This window comes from Nematostella vectensis, chromosome 5, assembly GCF_932526225.1.
Source record: "Nematostella vectensis chromosome 5, jaNemVect1.1, whole genome shotgun sequence".
NCBI classification, from domain to species: domain Eukaryota; kingdom Metazoa; phylum Cnidaria; class Anthozoa; order Actiniaria; family Edwardsiidae; genus Nematostella; species Nematostella vectensis.
Genome location: NC_064038.1, coordinates 13,883,544 through 13,903,483, shown reverse-complemented (window position 1 = coordinate 13,903,483; position 19,940 = coordinate 13,883,544). Strand labels below are relative to the sequence as shown.

Sequence of the window (19,940 nt, the reverse complement as noted above, 5' to 3'; positions counted from 1 at the left end):
AGTAAAGTGTTTTGAGCCATTATCGATAGTTTCGTTACGTGTCCTTTAGTAGGAGGTCTTAAAAGCATCTTCAATCTTGTATATCCATTATTTCGCGAGATTAAAGTTCGCGGACTCTATTTTTCGCGAGTCGTTTTAAAGACTTAAAAGTTCGCGAATTTTTTGAAATCGCGAATATTAGTACGCCCGAAAATTAAGCATTATAAGGTATTCTAGTTTAAGAGTTTTATAGTCTGTGCAATTTATGTTAAGGGGGAAACCTGGGTACGAGCCCGGGTGAAGGAGCAAACGCATGCGCAGTTTGCTTGTACCCATGACGTCTCACCACGTGCCCTCGCGTCTAACTCGAATCCAACATGGCGGCTAGCAACTACTACGTCTATACTTCAGGCGCCCAGCATTCACAGGGATTTACAACAGTACAAAATCCGCCGATACAGACGAGCTACACAGCACCCCAAGCAAGCACTGGTTACGCTGTACAAGGCACAGCTCCTACAGCCGCCCACTACGGACCGCCACAAACCCAGCGACCAGTTGTCCAGCCGGCTTACTCCGCGGGAACGACAGCCTACGCTCAAAGTGCTCCTTCCCAAGGCAGCGGATATGGCTATACAGCAAGACAACAAGACGCCCCTCCGCCTCCACCACCAACCAATACATCCTACCAAGCCGCCACTTATCAACCTCACCATGGAACGCAAACTTTCTATGAGAGAGACGCGTATGACACGAGCAAAAGCTACTACTCTCAACCACAAACCTCGAGCGTCCCTGCCTCTCAAGGTGGCTACTACGCTCAAGGAGCTGCTGCGTCCGCAAAGGCCGTCTACCAGAGTACTGTAGCAACAGGTTATGGCACTACACCGGCAAGCGTTTCCCCAGCCGTGGCTAAATCGCACCCTTACACGTCGAGTTCGACCGTCGCTTACCCATACTCGAGTTATTCGACATCGAGAACGCACGCGAACTACAACAATCCCGCGAATTATTCCTCTGCCGCAAGCTATGGGGGAGCTGCTGTAGCTGGCGGCTATCACCCTCAGGCTTATGAAGCGGCCGTATATAATGCAGCAGCCGCTTATGTACAACAACAACACACTCCATCTCGACCGAACTGGAAGAGCAAAAGTCCTGGTGGTGGTGGTGGAACAATGGCGATGAAAAACCAACAAAAGCCAAAGCTTCCCCCCAAACAGCAACAACTACATTACTGTGATATCTGCAAGATAAGCTGTGCTGGCCCCCAAGTATGAAAAGTCATAATTTTATTTAGATATACTGAAGGCGGTTACCGTCTTGTTATATTTGTCTCTGTGAATATGGAGCGTGTCATTTGTTCCATGCGTTCAAAATTTTATTTTTTTTTCTCAATCATCCATAAAGTTTCTAAAAAAAGATGTGGCTTTCGTTTCGCGTATTTATTTGTTTTATTTTTTAAAAGGTCTGTTCCAGTTTTCCATTTATCTAGATATTACAAAATTTTGATCAAATATTTATGTGCTATTTTTGCTTGACAAACACCAGCAAATTGTTAAAAGCCATTGTTTTATTGGTGGGTTTGAGCTCTAAAAGAACTCTTCGACATCAAACATGATGTTGCGTCTGACTGAGGTTGATCCTCTAAAAATCACATTTTGACCATATTAAATCCCCTTTATACTTTAGGTTAATAGCCAATTTTAAAATGGCCTCTTATCACCATTTTTTACCAAATCACTGGTGTTTTTTCTAGTCTGTTTTAAATGTTGTTTTAAATTAACGATATAAAAAGTGTTTTAAATTAACGATATTTTTAGACCTACAAAGAACATCTTGAAGGACAGAAGCACAAGAAGAAAGAATCTGCTGGGAAAACTAAACCCGAGGCTGTAAACTCTCCAAATGCCTATCACTGCCAGTTATGTGACGTTACCTGCACTGGTGCTGATGCGTATGCGGCCCATCTCAAGGGTGCAAAACATCAAAAGGTATGTGTCATCATCATTTTCATAGATCACATCAAAAAATGTATGCTACTGTCATCATCATTTCCATACATCACATCAAAAAGTGTAAGATACAGTCATCATCATTTTCATACATCACATCAAAAAATGTATGCTAGCATCATCATCATTTTCATAGATCACATCAAAAAATGTATGCTAGCATCATCATCATTTTCATACATCACATCAAAAACTGTATGCTAGCATCATCATCATTTTCATAGATCACATCAAAAAATGTATGCTAGCATCATCATCATTTTCATACATCACATCAAAAAATGTATGCTAGCATCATCATCATTTTCATAGATCACATCAAAGAGTGTATGCTACCATCATCATCATTTTCATACATCACATCAAAAAGTGTATGCTACCATCATCATCATTTTCATACATCACATCAAAAAATGTATGCTACCATCATCATCATTTTCATACATCACATCAAAAAATGTATGCTACCATCATCATCATTTTCATACATCACATCAAAAAGTGTATGCTACTGTCATCATCATTTTCATAGATCACATCAAAGAGTGTATGCTACCATCATCATCATTTTCATACATCACATCAAAAAGTGTATGCTACCATCATCATCATTTTCATACATCACATCAAAAAGTGTATGCTACTGTCATCATCATTTTCATACATCACATCAAAAAGTGTATGCTACTGTCATCATCATTTTCATACATCACATCAAAGAGTGTATGCTACCATCATCATCATTTTCATACATCACATCAAAAAGTGTATGCTACCATCATCATTTTCATACATCACATCAAAAAGTGTATGCTACTGTCATCATCATTTTCATACATCACATCAAAAAGTGTATGCTACTGTCAACATCATTTTCATACATCACATCAAAAAGTGTATGCTACCATCATCATCATTTTCATACATCACATCAAAAAGTGTATGCTACCATCATCATCATTTTCATACATCACATCAAAAAATGTATGCTACTGTCATCATCATTTTCATACATCACATCAAAAAGTGTATGCTGCTGTCATCGTCATTTTCATACATCACATCAAAAAATGTATGCTACTGTCATCATCATTTTCATACATCACATCAAAAAATGTATGCTACCATCATCATCATTTTCATACATCACATCAAAAAATGTATGCTACCATCATCATCATTTTCATACATCACATCAAAAAATGTATGCTACCATCATCATCATTTTCATACATCACATCAAAAAATGTATGCTACCATCATCATCATTTTCATACATCACATCAAAAAGTGTATGCTACTGTCATCATCATTTTCATACATCACATCAAAAAGTGTATGCTGCTGTCATCGTCATTTTCATACATCACATCAAAAATGAATGCTACCATCATCATTTTCATACATCACATCAAAAAGTGTATGCTACTGTCATCATCATTTTCATACATCACATCAAAAAGTGTATGCTACCATCATCATCATTTTCATACATCACATCAAAAAGTGTATGCTACTGTCATCATCATTTTCATACATCACATCAAAAAATGTATGCTAGCATCATCATTTTCATACATCACATCAAAAAATGTATGCTAGCATCATCATCATTTTCATACATCACATCAAAAAATGTATGCTACCATCATCATCATTTTCATACATCACATCAAAAAATGTATGCTACTGTCATCATCATTTTCATACGTCACATCAAAGAGTGTATGCTACCATCATCATCATTTTCATAGATCACATCAAAAAGTATATGCTACTGTCATCATCATTTTCATACATCACATCAAAAAATGTATGCTACCATCATCATCATTTTCATACATCACATCAAAAAGTGTATGCTACCATCATCATCATTTTCATACATCACATCAAAAAGTGTATGCTACTGTCATCATCATTTTCATACGTCACATCAAAGAGTGTATGCTACCATCATCATCATTTTCATACATCACATCAAAAATGAATGCTACCATCATCATTTTCATACATCACATCAAAAAGTGTATGCTACTGTCATCATCATTTTCATACATCACATCAAAAAGTGTATGCTACCATCATCATCATTTTCATACATCACATCAAAAAGTGTATGCTGCTGTCATCGTCATTTTCATACATCACATCAAAGAGTGTATGCTACCATTATCATCATTTTCATACATCACATCAAAAAGTGTATGCTACTGTCATCATCATTTTCATACATCACATTCAAAAATGTATGCTACCATCATCATCATTTTCATACATCACATCAAAAATGAATGCTACCATCATCATTTTCATACATCACATCAAAAAGTGTATGCTACTGTCATCATCATTTTCATAGATCACATCAAAAAATGTATGCTAGCATCATCATCATTTTCATACATCACATCAAAAAATGTATGCTACTGTCATCATCATTTTCATACATCACATCAAAAAGTGTATGCTACCATCATCATCATTTTCATACATCACATCAAAAAATGTATGCTACTGTCATCATCATTTTCATACATCACATCAAAAAGTGTATGCTAGCATCATCATTTTCATACATCACATCAAAAAATGTATGCTAGCATCATCATCATTTTCATAGATCACATCAAAAAGTGTATGCTAGCATCATCATCATTTTCATACATCACATCAAAAAATGTATGCTAGCATCATCATCATTTTCATACATCACATCAAAAAGTATATGCTACTGTCATCATCATTTTCATACATCACATCAAAAAATGTATGCTACCATCATCATCATTTTCATACATCACATCAAAAAGTGTATGCTACTGTCATCATCATTTTCATACATCACATCAAAAAATGTATGCTACCATCATCATCATTTTCATACATCACATCAAAAAGTGTATGCTACTGTCATCATCATTTTCATACATCACATCAAAAAATGTATGCTACCATCATCATCATTTTCATACATCACATCAAAAAATGTGTGCTAGCATCATCATCATTTTCATACATCACATCAAAAAGTGTATGCTACTATCATCATCATTTTCATACATCACATCAAAAAGTGTATGCTAGCATCATCATTTTCATAGATCACATCAAAAAGTGTATGCTAGCATCATCATCATTTTCATACATCACATCAAAAAGTGTATGCTACCATCATCATCATTTTCATACATCACATCAAAAAGTGTATGCTACTGTCATCATCATTTTCATACATCACATCAAAAAGTGAATGCTACCTTCATCATCATTTTCATACATCACATCAAAAAGTGTATGCTACAATCATCATTATTTTCATACATCACATCAAAAAGTGTATGCTAGCATCATCATCATTTTCATACATCACATCAAAAAGTGTATGCTACCATCATCATCATTTTCATACATCACATCAAAAAATGTTTGCTACCATCATCATCATTTTCATAGATCACATCAAAAAATGTATGCTACCATCATCATCATTTTCATAGATCACATAAAAAAATGTATGCTACCACCATCATCATTTTCATACATCACATCAAAAAGTGTATGCTAGCATCATCATCATTTTCATACATCACATCAAAAAGTGTATGCTACTGTCAGCATCGTTTTCATACATCAAATCAAAAAGTGTATGCTACCATCATCATCATTTTCATGCATCACATCAAAAAGTGTATGCTACCATCATCATCATTTTCATACATCACATCAAAAAATGTATGCTACCATCATCATCATTTTCATACATCACATCAAAAAGTGTATGCTACCATCATCATTTTCATACATCACATCAAAAAATGTATGCTACCATCATCATCATTTTCATACATCACATCAAAAAGTGTATGCTACTGTCATCATCATTTTCATACATCACATCAAAAAATGTATGCTACCATCATCATCATTTTCATACATCACATCAAAAAGTGTATGCTACTGTCATCATCATTTTCATACATCACATCAAAAAATGTATGCTAGCATCATCATCATTTTCATACATCACATCAAAAAATGTATGCTAGCATCATCATCATTTTCATACATCACATCAAAAAATGTGTGCTAGCATCATCATCATTTTCATACATCACATCAAAAAGTGTATGCTAGCATCATCATTTTCATACATCACATCAAAAAATGTATGCTAGCATCATCATCATTTTCATACATCACATCAAAAAGTGTATGCTACCATCATCATCATTTTCATACATCACATCAAAAAGTGTATGCTACCATCATCATCATTTTCATACATCACATCAAAAAATGTATGCTACCATCATCATCATATTCATACATCACATCAAAAAGTGTATGCTACCATCATCATCATTTTCATACATCACATCAAAAAATGTATGCTACCATCATCATCATTTTCATACATCACATCAAAAAGTGTATGCTACCATCATCATTTTCATACATCACATCAAAAAATGTATGCTACCATCATCATCATTTTCATACATCACATCAAAAAGTGTATGCTACTGTCATCATCATTTTCATACATCACATCAAAAAATGTATGCTACCATCATCATCATTTTCATACATCACATCAAAAAGTGTATGCTACTGTCATCATCATTTTCATACATCACATCAAAAAATGTATGCTAGCATCATCATCATTTTCATACATCACATCAAAAAATGTGTGCTAGCATCATCATCATTTTCATACATCACATCAAAAAGTGTATGCTAGCATCATCATTTTCATACATCACATCAAAAAATGTATGCTAGCATCATCATCATTTTCATAGATCACATCAAAAAGTGTATGCTAGCATCATCATCATTTTAATACATCACATCAAAAAGTGTATGCTACTGTCATCATCATTTTCATACATCACATCAAAAAATGTATGCTACCATCATCATCATTTTCATACATCACATCAAAAAATGTGTGCTAGCATCATCATCATTTTCATACATCACATCAAAAAGTGTATGCTAGCATCATCATTTTCATACATCACATCAAAAAATGTATGCTACCATCATCATCATTTTCATACATCACATCAAAAAATGTATGCTACCATCATCATCATTTTCATAGATCACATCAAAAAGTGTATGCTACCATCACCATCATCATCATTTTCATACATCACATCAAAAAGTGTATGCTACCATCATCATCATTTTCATACATCACATCAAAAAGTGTATGCTACCATCATCATCATTTTCATACATCACATCAAAAAATGTATGCTACCATCATCATCATCATCATTTTCATACATCACATCAAAAAGTGTATGCTAGCATCATCATCATTTTCATACATCACATCAAAAAATGTATGCTACCATCATCATCATTTTCATACATCACATCAAAAAGTGTATGCTACTATCATCATTTTCATACATCACATCAAAGAGTGTATGCTACCATCATCATCATTTTCATACATCACATCAAAAAATGTATGCTACCATCATCATTTTCATAGATTATATCAAAAAATGTATGCTACCATCATCATCATTTACATACATCACATCAAAAAATGTATGCTACCATCATCATCATTTTCATACATCACATCAAAAAGTGTATGCTACCATCATCATCATTTTCATACATCACATCAAAAAATGTATGCTACCATCATCATCATTTTCATACATCACATCAAAAAGTGTATGCTACCATCATCATTTTCATACATCACATCAAAAAATGTATGCTACCATCATCATCATTTTCATACATCACATCAAAAAGTGTATGCTACTGTCATCATCATTTTCATACATCACATCAAAAAATGTATGCTACCATCATCATCATTTTCATACATCACATCAAAAAATGTATGCTACCATCATCATCATTTTCATACATCACATCAAAAAATGTATGCTACCATCATCATCATTTTCATACATCACATCAAAAAGTGTATGCTACTGTCATCATCATTTTCATACATCACATCAAAAAGTGTATGCTACTGTCATCATCATTTTCATACATCACATCAAAAAATGTATGCTAGCATCATCATCATTTTCATACATCACATCAAAAAATGTATGCTAGCATCATCATCATTTTCATACATCACATCAAAAAATGTGTGCTAGCATCATCATCATTTTCATACATCACATCAAAAAGTGTATGCTAGCATCATCATTTTCATACATCACATCAAAAAATGTATGCTAGCATCATCATCATTTTCATAGATCACATCAAAAAGTGTATGCTAGCATCATCATTTTCATACATCACATCAAAAAGTGTATGCTACTGTCATCATCATTTTCATACATCACATCAAAAAATGTATGCTACCATCATCATCATTTTCATACATCACATCAAAAAATGTGTGCTAGCATCATCATCATTTTCATACATCACATCAAAAATGTATGCTAGCATCATCATCATTTTCATACATCACATCAAAAAATGTATGCTAGCATCATCATCATTTTCATACATCACATCAAAAAATGTGTGCTAGCATCATCATCATTTTCATACATCACATCAAAAAGTGTATGCTACCATCATCATCATTTTCATACATCACATCAAAAAATGTATGCTAGCATCATCATTTTCATACATCACATCAAAAAATGTATGCTAGCATCATCATTTTCATAGATCACATCAAAAAGTGTATGCTAGCATCATCATCATTTTCATACATCACATCAAAAAGTGTATGCTACTGTCATCATCATTTTCATACATCACATCAAAAAATGTATGCTAGCATCATCATCATTTTCATACATCACATCAAAAAATGTATGCTACTGTCATCATCATTTTCATACATCACATCAAAAAGTGAATGCTACTGTCATCATCATTTTCATACATCACATCAAAGAGTGTATGCTACCATCATCATCATTTTCATACATCACTTCAAAAAGTGTATGCTACCATCATCATCATTTTCATACATCACTTCAAAAAGTGTATGCTACCATCATCATCATTTTCATACATCACATCAAAAAGTGTATGCTACCATCATCATCGTTTTCATACATCACATCAAAAAGTGTATGCTAGCATCATCATCATTTTCATACATCACATCAAAAAATGTATGCTACCATCATCATCATTTTCATACATCACATCAAAAAATGTGTGCTAGCATCATCATCATTTTCATACATCACATCAAAAAGTGTATGCTAGCATCATCATTTTCATACATCACATCAAAAAATGTATGCTAGCATCATCATTTTCATAGATCACATCAAAAAGTGTATGCTAGCATCATCATCATTTTCATACATCACATCAAAAAGTGTATGCTACTGTCATCATCATTTTCATACATCACATCAAAAAATGTATGCTAGCATCATCATCATTTTCATACATCACATCAAAAAATGTATGCTACTGTCATCATCATTTTCATACATCACATCAAAAAGTGAATGCTACTGTCATCATCATTTTCATACATCACATCAAAGAGTGTATGCTACCATCGTCATCATTTTCATACATCACTTCAAAAAGTGTATGCTACCATCATCATCATTTTCATACATCACTTCAAAAAGTGTATGCTACCATCATCATCATTTTCATACATCACATCAAAAAGTGTATGCTACCATCATCATCGTTTTCATACATCACATCAAAAAGTGTATGCTACCATCATCATCATTTTCATACATTATATCAAAAAGTATACGCTACCTTCATCATCGTCCTTCATCACATCAAAATGTGTAAGCTACCATCATTATCAGAATAGGTAATATAATGGACTTTAGATATGATTATTGATAATTGTGTTGGGCCTATAACCCACAGGTTGTGAACCTTCACAAGAAAATGGGCAAGCCTATCCCAGAAATCCAGCCCCCGAAAGCTCCTGAAGCCAAGGATACCAAAGAGGATGACAAGAACAAAGCCAACAAGAATAATAACCGTGGCCGTAACTTGCCTCGGCGCCCTGCTGCACCCAAGATTAACTTCATTGGTGGCACTAAGCTGACCACAACAGGTGTTGTTAAGGCAGAGGCAAGTTCAGCTTCTTCCACCTCATCTGCTAGCGATACAGCAACCAAAGATGACAGCATGGACACAAGTGGAGAGGGGGGTATGTGGTCTGACTTGATGATGAAAACTTACTGAATAACCACTAACTTATCATGTTAACTCTTGTCACTGTTCAATTGCAGAATCCAAGTTTGACTTGGCTTCCTTTACTGGGATTGATAAGACCAAGATTGTTGGTAAGTTGGTTTGAATGAAACTAGAAAACATGTGCAAAAGACAAGCCTTGACTCTGATGAAAGAAGCATTGCTCTATAGTCCAACTACCCTTCTCTCTGGGTTGCTTCTATGTATTATTAAAAAGAGGGATCAGCAAGAAGAAGTGTAAATCATTTCCAAAATTCATATTTATTGCGAAATCTACCTGCTAGAATTTGCCATTTGGTTAGCCTTATTGACTCCAATTTTATATATTTTCTAGGTTCTGATTACCTTGAAGAAATCAAGAATGATGAAGGCAAGGTTGTGAACTTCCACTGCAAGCTGTGTGAGTGCAAGTTTAATGACCCTAATGCCAAGGATGCACATCTTGCAGGCCGTCGCCACAGGTTACAGTACAAGGTAGGGTAACAAAATCAGCATATATCGGATTTAGTAGTAGCATTTGTTTTCCATTGGGGTGGCAGTAAAAAAAATGATACACTTACAAACTTGTGGGCTTCAGTAAAAGTCAATAAAGTTAAAATTGGCATGGAAAGTGATTCAGAAAAAAAACTTCCAATAGAATATTTCAATAGAAACACAACACATGATTAGTAATTACTAACATTACTACATTACTTAACACTTTAAAGATGACAAAACTATTGCTGCAGATTTTAAAATTCCCTGGCATGTGATTTGACACCCCTTTATGGAATTTGACATCTCTTTGTGGATTATCTGTTGGAAATAATTTCAAGTGATTTGCCAAAGAAAATTTTAGCAAGTAATCTTAATAATGACAGTACAATAGATTAAAGAAAATTGGCGTCACTTTTTTTTAGAAAAAAGTTCAGCCTGACCTTGTGGTTGAGAACAAGCCAAGCACACGCCGGCTTAGCAAATCCCAGGAGGACAAGCTACGTCGGCAGTGGGAGCAGGAGAATTACTACAGGTGGCGACGTGGAGATGGCGGGCAGTGGGGTGACAGTGACCCAAGACAGTGGGAGGACGAGGAGGGCTACCGACGCATGGAAGAGGAGCAATTCTGGGAAGAGGAGCAGAGGCGGAGATATGAAGCAGAGTGCTTTGATTGGCCTGCAAGGGGTGGCCCACACCCTCCAGGACCCCACCCCTCAGCACACCTGATGGACGGCCCCCCAGCCATTCCCCCACCACGCCCTAGGTATGACTCCCCTGATGACCGCATGGTGATGATGAAGCATGGCACTATCTACCCAAATGAGCAGGAACTCCAGACCGTGCAGTCTATAGTCTCTGCCTCTGAGAAGGCCCTGAAGTTTGTGTCTGATGTCATCGCATCTGAGGATAACCCACAGATGGAGGTGGAGTCGGTGGAGGTGAAGAAGGAGGAGGATGCCACTGCGCAAGCGTCTGCTACACCTGCCACTACTGAAGCGAAGGAGGAAGCTGACAAACCAGCTGAAGCAGCACCTGAGAATGAAGGATCAGAGAAAATGGATGCTAAGCAACAGCCACCTCGTAAGTATGGATCAGTTGCTCATTCCATCGCAGTGAACTGGCAAAGTCAGCACATTAAACTCTCTATAACCTTTCAAACCTATAAGTTAAGTTAATGATAATGATCGTTGTATGATAACCTTTATATCTAAACCTGAGAGTCAATTATTCAGCTTCCCAAAACAAATCCACAAAATTAACAAACATCTTGTAGGTTGTGATTTTTATTGCCTGTGTACTGCATGTGCAATCACTCTCAAATAGGCATAGTTTCCAGTCTCTCCAACAAGAGTTCTTTATCACGTCTGATAAGCATGTCTGGTATAAACCTTGTAAGGGAAATATGCCCATATACCCCTGAAGGCCAGTAGAAGCAAGCATAAGGGCCGGTGCGTTAACAAGATGAATTACTAATATTTCATACAATTGGTTTGTTTTTAGGTGCTCTGAAAGGTGTGATGCGTGTGGGTGTGCTGGCAAAGGGGTTACTCTTGCACGAGCGCCTGGACGTCTACCTTGTGGTCCTCTGTCATGGTAACTATGCCTTGCTAATTTCTCAGATTTTGTATTGTCTTTTGGCTTAATCCAGTACCCTCTAGAAATGACTAATTACCGACTACTTGTCCCCTATGAAGAATAAGATGAAAACTGAGATGAATAGTGAAGTTTGCTTTTTTGAAAAAAAGGCCAATTCACTGATTTGCTGTGTCTTTCTGTGAGCTATTAATTTTAATATAGCTAACCAGAGCAAATCAATTACTTGCATTGAGCAATCTTGAATCAAACATTTAGAGTACTTTTACCCAGTTTTTTGATTTTATGGTCTCTAATAAAATGAAAGCTTATTGAATTGTATGTTTACAGTGTAGTATAGGGAAGTAAGATGCTTTGAGTAGCCATCTCATTTGTTGGCTTTTCAACCTGTCACTTCCGATATTATTATCCTCTGTACAGTTCACCAGATGCCTTGTATCAAGCCTTTGGGCAATCTATATCATACAGAAGATACATTCAATATTCTTGTAATGTTTTTTTTTTCTGCTAAACTGCTTTCTAGCTTCTATCTAACAGAAGTAATGGAATTGGAATTTTTGATTGGCAAGCACCTTGTGGAGAGATGGTGTGATTGGAAACTATTTAAAGCCACATTGATTACGAAACAATCTCTGATTATTTTTAATGGAAAACATGAAAAGTATTTCAAAATATTGAAAGCATTGTGTCTACTGGAAGTTTCTGTGTGGATGTGATCAATAATTTAGAGTGTATGGCGTGTTAAATATCTTGGATTCTAATAGATTCTTTTGTCTTTTAACGGTTAATGTTTCCATCGGACCTCCGGAAGTAAACTGGTGACAATGCGGCTTTAAGTGCTGGCCATTAAAGATGCCTTGAGGCAAGGAGGTTTATCTGTTAGCAATCGATGGCAACCATGGTAAAGCCAATTACAGAGCTCTGAATTCAAATGTAATTTTGGATTTCCAATTTTGTCTCAGATAAACCAACCAAGACATTGTTGAAGAGAGTTTCAGATAATCTGCCCAGTCAACTAGAGGTATGTATCAATAATTTGGAACCCCTTCTTTAAGTCATGAAATGCTGCCCACAAGTTTGGCCCTAAAAGAAACCAGTTTGACATTCACTATGTTTGTTTATCACAGAAAGTAACAGAGGAGAAGTATGAAGTGAAGCTGAACTCTGAGGAGTCTACGGTGACAGTGTGCACCACCAGTGAACCCAAAGTCACAGTGACTGTCACCCTCACATCGCCTGTCATGCGTGACACAGAGGCTGCTGGTAATGCCTAGTGTATTCCCGAAAGACCTGCCCCCTAACCCTTGGATTCCCATCGCCAGACAGAAAGTGATATGATCTGTGCTTTGCATCAATGGCCATCATTCTGTTTTGTTGGTTGGGAATTGAAGGGTTTACCTTAGTTGCTTCTTGAGGAATGGTTGGTCAGACATTGCTGTGCCATACTCATCACTGTGAAAATATCTTTTTTTTTTTTTTTTGCTTATTTTGACTTTTGTTGTAAAGGAGCTTGTGTTTGTTGACCTTTTGTCCTTGAGCACATTCCTAAAGAAGCACTCATGTGTGTATTTCTGCTTTCTTAGTGCAGTTGTAGATAACGCCAGAGTGGTGGTGTTAGTAAGTTCACAATTTTGCAGATTGTTTGAACTGGTGAAGTTAGTTTTAAAGGCGAAGAAGCACTGACATAATGCTCACCTGTGGGTGGAGATTAATGAGAAGTGGAAGGAGAAGGAAGGGAAATGGAACAGGAACGTGCCATTCTCTTCTTTCTCCCTCCGTCTTCCTGATTTTCACATGCTTATGTTTCAGTTTCTTCCTTTTTTGCTTCCTTTACTTATGAGAATTGGCTATGCCAATAGTTTTGATGTTGTCAGCGTTGTGTTAAACCCTTGTATATGCCTTTAACAAAATGCTGACCATTGCCACTCTTGAGTGTTATATATTATCCAGTTTCCACGGTTACCATGCAGCTGAACGGCAAGTTTCATCGTGACCGGGGAAGGGAAGGCTGAGAGATGTGGGGGCCAGCGCAATGACTTGCTTTGTCCGTTTGTTTGCATGTTTGTTGAAAATCTAATCTCAATCATGTCCCATGTATATCAGTCATCAGAAAATAACTTCTTATGTTCCCTCCTCGCTTGTAAGGCATTATAGAAACATGTGTATAATAATTTAACAGAAGTGATATTGATGATAACCACATTGAACTGTCTGTGTACACTAGTGTATCATCCCACCTGCTTCATGTCCTTGTGACACATCCCTAGAACCATCTTTAGACTATGTTTTTGTTGTTTGTTCGTTGAATATGTTGCAAGCAAGTCACTGTTGCTGGCCCAAGTTCTCAACGCTTTCTCTAACCTCCCTCCTTGTCTACCAGATGATGGTCCTGAAGTACTGGACAGGCAAAAATGCCTGGATGCCCTTGCATCCCTCCGCCATGCCAAATGGTTTCAGGTTCGCATAATTTCTTATCGAGAGGAATTGTCACATTGTGTACTCAACTAAGAAAATAAGCAGGACTTTGAAAAAAAAGCCACACAATACACTAAAAAAAGACAAACCGTCTTGATGGCTTTAGTTTTCAGATGTGTAGCAAAGTGGGGGACTTTTGATAAGTTCAACATTTGAAGCAAATAACTTGAATAGTACACTTCTTGTATCTTGTTTGGCTTTAGATAACACTGTGATATTGCCTTCAAACTCCTGGCTATTTTACTTGTTCCTGTGTATAGTATTAAAATTGGCCCGTGAAGGTTACCACCCATGTAATCATCCTTTATGGACATCTTTTTTTCTCTCTTTTTTTTATTTTTTTTATTACACAATTGAAACAAAAATAACCTTCATATGCCAATGGAGCTATTTTCCTGTTCAGGTTTGTAACTAAAGCATGTGACACTTCCTCCGTGCAAGATCGGCTGCCTCAATAAATCATTAACTCAACAGAAAACAAGGAACTCGACCCTCCCAAACCTTACCATTTCCTTTATTGATTTCGTCCAAAAAATGTCCTACAATTTTGTTTTCTTTATTGCACCATTGATTTGAGGAATGCAGCCTTTAATGTCTCTCACTTTTTAGAGTTCTTCATGTTAAATTGAAGCACCAGTTGTTATTCAAACTGCAGAGATAACGTAACTTTACAGTGTTCATCTTGCTGCCCTTTCCCTGTTAAGCATATTTGGATCCTATCTGCACAAGAGTAATAACTGGTAGCTTGGTTCAACTTTTGCTTTTCTCTCATTGCCTGCTGTTTGTATCATTCTAGGCAAAGGCTAATGGTCTGCAGTCATGTGTTGTAATCATCCGGGTGATGAGAGATCTATGTGAAAGAGTTCCCACGTTTGCTCCTCTAAATAAATGGGTAGGTTATATGTGGTTAGGTTATGGTTATGTTCACTTTTTAATCTCTAATATCTGGACATCTATGAAATAAATAAATTACTACATGGAAAATGCTTGTACAAATTTTTTTTTTGCACTCGTTGATGCATTGGGATTGGAGCCATTCAAGTGCAGTGAAAAAATATTGTTCGTCCAATCAGAACCGCTAACAACTTTTTCTCATGGTGAAAAATAACATCGTTTGTGCCTCTGATTTGCTGAGACCAGTAAACGAACGAAGATTTACTGAATATGTGTTCAGTAAGTATTTCTCAGTATGTATATAATCAATGCCATTACTTTATGCCGATTGACTTGACTCATGGTTGTATTGAATATGGTAGGCATTGGAGCTGCTGGTAGAGAAGACACTCAGTAGCAGTGAACAGCCCCTGGGACCTGGGGAGGCTTTCCGCCGCATCATGGAGTGCATATCATCTGGGATATTCCTTGAAGGTGAGGCAAATATCCATAATGCACTGGACAAACAACCATATTCAGTACTTTTATGGCCTTCAGAGTTCCTAGCATCGTTGGAATTTTAGAGCTTAGTGTGATGTCCCGTCAATGATGAAGCTTGTTAGACCTGACCTATGATGGAGGTTATAATCTGATTTAATGAGCCTGAGACCATTGACACACACTCTGTGATGGTTGAATTACATGGAGACTTGGTCTCTAACTCTTTTTTGGTTCTATACTTGGCCCTGGGTTAAATTATCCCTGTAAGTCTGGGTCCTTGTCTCTAAGTCTTTCTGGTTTTCCAGGTGGCCCTGGTTTAAATGATTACTGTAAGTCTGGGTCCTTGTCTCTAAGTCTTTCTGGTTTTCTAGATGGCCCTGGGTAAAATTATCCCTGAAAGTCTGGGTCCTTGTCTCTAAGTCTTACTGGTTTTCCAGGTGGGCCTGGTTTAAATTATCCTTGTAAGTCTGGGTCCTTGTCTCTAAGTCTTTCTGGTTTTCCAGGTGGCCCTGGTTTAAATGATTACTGTAAGTCTGGGTCCTTGTCTCTAAGTCTTTCTGGTTTTCCAAGTGGCCCTGGTTTAAATGATTACTGTAAGTCTGGGTCCTTGTCTCTTAGTCTTTCTGGTTTTCTAGGTGGCCCCTGCTTAAATTATCCATGCAAGGCTGGGTCCTTGTCTTTGACCCTTTCTGGTTTTCTAGGTGGCCCTGGGTTGAATGATCCCTGTGAGAAGGAGCTGGTGGATGCGTCAGTGGGCATATCCCAACAAGAAGCTGAAGACCTGACAGCAGCTGCACAGGTATGTCTTGTTGCCAGGATGCACTTGAAACAGCACTATCGCATCTAAATGTTAGTTCAACCTACAACAAACATATACAAAATACACACTCTTCTACAATTAGAATAGAATTTAACTTCTCATTCACCTACAAATTAATTTCGTAGAAAGGAATGGTATGGCAGCTGTGGTTTGTTGCCAAATGATGATGCTTTTTCAGCCTGACCCTCAAAACATGGAGGTTCTAATCTGATTTAATGAGCCTGATGGCAACACAGCAAAACAAACAATGTTTTTTTGTGAGTAAAGATGGGGGATGGGTGATTTTTACTTTAGTAAGTTACTAAAAGATAACACCAGAATGATTTCGCTTCCGTCAGTTGTTTGTCTAAATTGGTAACTCTTTCTAACATTTCTTGTCCCTGTTTTCTCAGCATGCCTTGCGACTTCAAGCATTCCGACAGCTGCACAAGGTCCTAGGTATTGACCCCCTTCCCCCACCGCAGCGCCGCTTTGGCCGCTTCAACCGCGGAGGCCGCTTCAAGAGGAGACGCGAAGACAGTGGGCCGAATGATGAGGGAGCTAAGGTGTTGAAGAAGGAGGAAGGGGAGCAGACGAGTGGACAGGGAATGGAGGTGACTGCTGGAAACAAAGACACAGCGAGCACAAGCGACAATAAGGCTTAAATAGTCAGTCCCTGGTTCCCTTTGATAGCTCCCTGCAATTCTAAAATGGCTAATGGGGAAGTTCGCTTTGATCGTTTAGCATAGCAAGGGCATTCGTTAAAGAATCTTGGTAATTTCAAGCCCTTGTTGGATGTGAGGTCATGTCAGCCAGTAATTAATTAAGATGACGGACTCCTCAAGCTTCCCAGGCTTTCTAGAGATTTTGACCTGAGTTGAAGAAGAAAGAAGGATGGAATTTATTACTAGTTTAATTTAAATGTTTTCTTGTCTCTGTTTTGTTGCCCTATCTCTTGCCTTCATAGCCAGCTTGGGATTGATCTTTCTTAGAATGTATTATAGTTAAGATCCGACCATAGTTCTTACACACCAATGTTGCATCTATTATAAAGTGATCGTATCATCTATATAGGACTTTTGTGTAAGTGACATTTTAGATTCAATTAAAAAAAAATGAAAGGAATGGTGTTACTGTATTGTACTTGTTGACAAGAATGTCTATTCAAATATTTTTTTTTGTTCTCCCCAACCCAATGTTTATTATAAATGGTAAGAGGATAAATCAGACTTGTAACATGAGGGCATTTGCTAGATGCAGGATTTTGACAGTATAGTGTTTGACAGTGAAAAAGGTAAGATATTTTTAAGTTCATAAGGTACAGAGTAGTAGGCCTTTTCGCCAGAGCTACCTTTAGCATACGGTATCGCAGAGTTTGATAATTCTCAAAATATTTTCTCAATGTTCCATCCCACATCAAACTTACAAAAATTTCCCATAGCTGCACCTGATCACGTAGCATTGATGAAAGTATCTTACAAGGAACCAAAATCAGATGTGTTCCCAGGATTGTCCAAGAGGGGGTGCACTTTCACAGTACTTGAAGATTACTTAATAAGGAATGACCGACTTTTTGGCCACCAAATGGGTGTGCCTGAAAATATACAAATTTCACTATTGAAACTTTCCAGGGCAGTTGTGAGCAGTTTTCACATGCCAGTCATAAACTAGGATGCGCTGTGTGGAAAATGTACTCGCCACACTATCAGAAAGGCCTTGCTTTGAACTGTGATTGGTCAAGAGTATATTAACAGCGTGGTACAGCAAAAGTCAAATACTGTAAATGATCTAATAAATGCCTGAGGCGTTTATTAAATTCTGAGGGGGGGCATTCAATAGATAGGTGTTTATTAGAGGGGCATTCTTTACAAACTATGAAATATAACAAACCCAAGTGTAGTGGGGTTCTAGTCTCTGTCTAGATCACATTAAATTATAGCCTGTGTAGCAAGCATTTCTTGACATTAAGCAAGTCTCGCAGTAGAAGCCAAACTTAGATAAATGAAATTTGATTTATATTAAAGAAATTCCTATGTTTGTTTTTAAGCTGGTAGGGGGAGGTGAAGTTAAATAGAGGGGGGCGTTTATTAGAGAGGGGCGTTCATTAAAAACTTGTAATTTTAGGGTGGGGGCGTTCTTGAGATAGGAGGCGTTCTTTAGATCATTTACGTTAGTGCCATAGATTTTTTTTAATGGCGAAGGCCGCGTGTGATTTGAAACTGCTTTAATCAAGTTAGTGAACCCAGATACCTCTTACTCACCAATGACTTGAAATGTTCCCATGGACACATTTTAGCCTATGAACTATAAATTTCTTCTCATTACTCCTCGAAAGTAAAATAATTTTGTCATTTATCATATAATTACTATCCTTTAGTGAATTCAATCATTTACACCTAATTTTGTAAAAGTTGTTAGTGCAATCAGCAGATGGTCAAAGCACAGATCCATGGCCTTGGAGTATATTTGGTATCATTATATTCCTACAGAATACATTAAGGATAAAGCACATGATGGTAAATCAATGAGTGGCTCTAGTTTAACTTTATTTATCTTGTTCATTCTTACAGATAAATAATAGTGCTCACGCATAAGTGTCCCAAAAGTATCAATTTGATGCAAGTTCATTATTTTTGAGCAGCTTATGTATTGTTTCTCTAAGAGAAGAAACGGACCCACTTAATGGATGAAAGTAAAATGGGACATTGGAAGGAAATATGGTTACAGGGAATTGTAGAAGATGTTGAAAGTGTCTCCTTATTAACTTCTCATATTTTGTCTGGTTTTCATGGTATATTACAAGGACTAGGAAGTCTATACAATATTTTACAAACTTTTTACAAACTATTAAAGTATTTCCTTGCATTTAACAGTGTGTAAACCTTGTTAATAAATAGCATAAATTGTCTCTGTAAATAATATAAAAAATATATAGCTAATATTTTGCATACAAAAATACTTTACCTGAAATTGTTGAAAATTATCTCCATAAACCGATGGAAATGTTGGATTGTACACTC

At 36.7% G+C, this 19,940-nt stretch overlaps 1 protein-coding gene and 2 non-coding genes across 5 annotated transcripts; all 3 read left to right on the top strand.

The window, feature by feature from the left end:
- Positions 1–314: 314 nt before the first annotated feature.
- Positions 315–18,045, top strand: LOC5513998 (zinc finger RNA-binding protein). Of its 3 annotated transcripts, XM_032383512.2 has the most exons (14): positions 315–1,250; positions 1,800–1,970; positions 9,870–10,158; positions 10,241–10,294; positions 10,537–10,676; positions 11,102–11,759; positions 12,180–12,272; positions 13,235–13,293; positions 13,400–13,535; positions 14,653–14,729; positions 15,544–15,639; positions 16,004–16,115; positions 16,823–16,920; positions 17,334–18,045. In XM_032383512.2, exons 1-14 carry the CDS (start codon positions 357–359, stop codon positions 17,583–17,585), a joined length of 3,129 nt encoding a protein of 1,042 aa, XP_032239403.2. In that variant the 5' UTR covers positions 315–356; the 3' UTR covers positions 17,586–18,045. The 3 variants fall into 3 exon arrangements, 2 of the variants coding, with proteins under 2 accessions (XP_032239403.2, XP_032239404.2); XM_032383513.2 differs by lacking the exons at positions 16,823–16,920; positions 17,334–18,045 and adding an exon at positions 16,427–16,521; XR_004296527.2 differs by lacking the exons at positions 14,653–14,729; positions 16,823–16,920; positions 17,334–18,045 and having other exon boundaries at positions 16,004–16,057.
- Positions 16,222–16,290, top strand: LOC116619155. Its single transcript, XR_004296542.1, has one exon. It is a non-coding gene; the product is annotated as a small nucleolar RNA SNORD57 (small nucleolar RNA).
- On the top strand, positions 17,097–17,169 carry LOC116619154. The gene has a single exon (XR_004296541.2). It is a non-coding gene; the product is annotated as a small nucleolar RNA SNORD57 (small nucleolar RNA).
- Positions 18,046–19,940: the final 1,895 nt, after the last annotated feature.

Excerpts from the sequence above, each read along its gene's own strand:
- LOC5513998 (XM_032383512.2), top strand. The coding sequence starts at position 357 with ATGGCGGCTAGCAACTACTACGTCTATACTTCAGGCGCCCAGCATTCA. Across the intron at positions 12,273-13,234 it reads CCTTGTGGTCCTCTGTCATG|ATAAACCAACCAAGACATTG; the intron begins GTAACTATGCCT and ends ATTTTGTCTCAG. Across the intron at positions 13,294-13,399 it reads ATCTGCCCAGTCAACTAGAG|AAAGTAACAGAGGAGAAGTA; the intron begins GTATGTATCAAT and ends TGTTTATCACAG.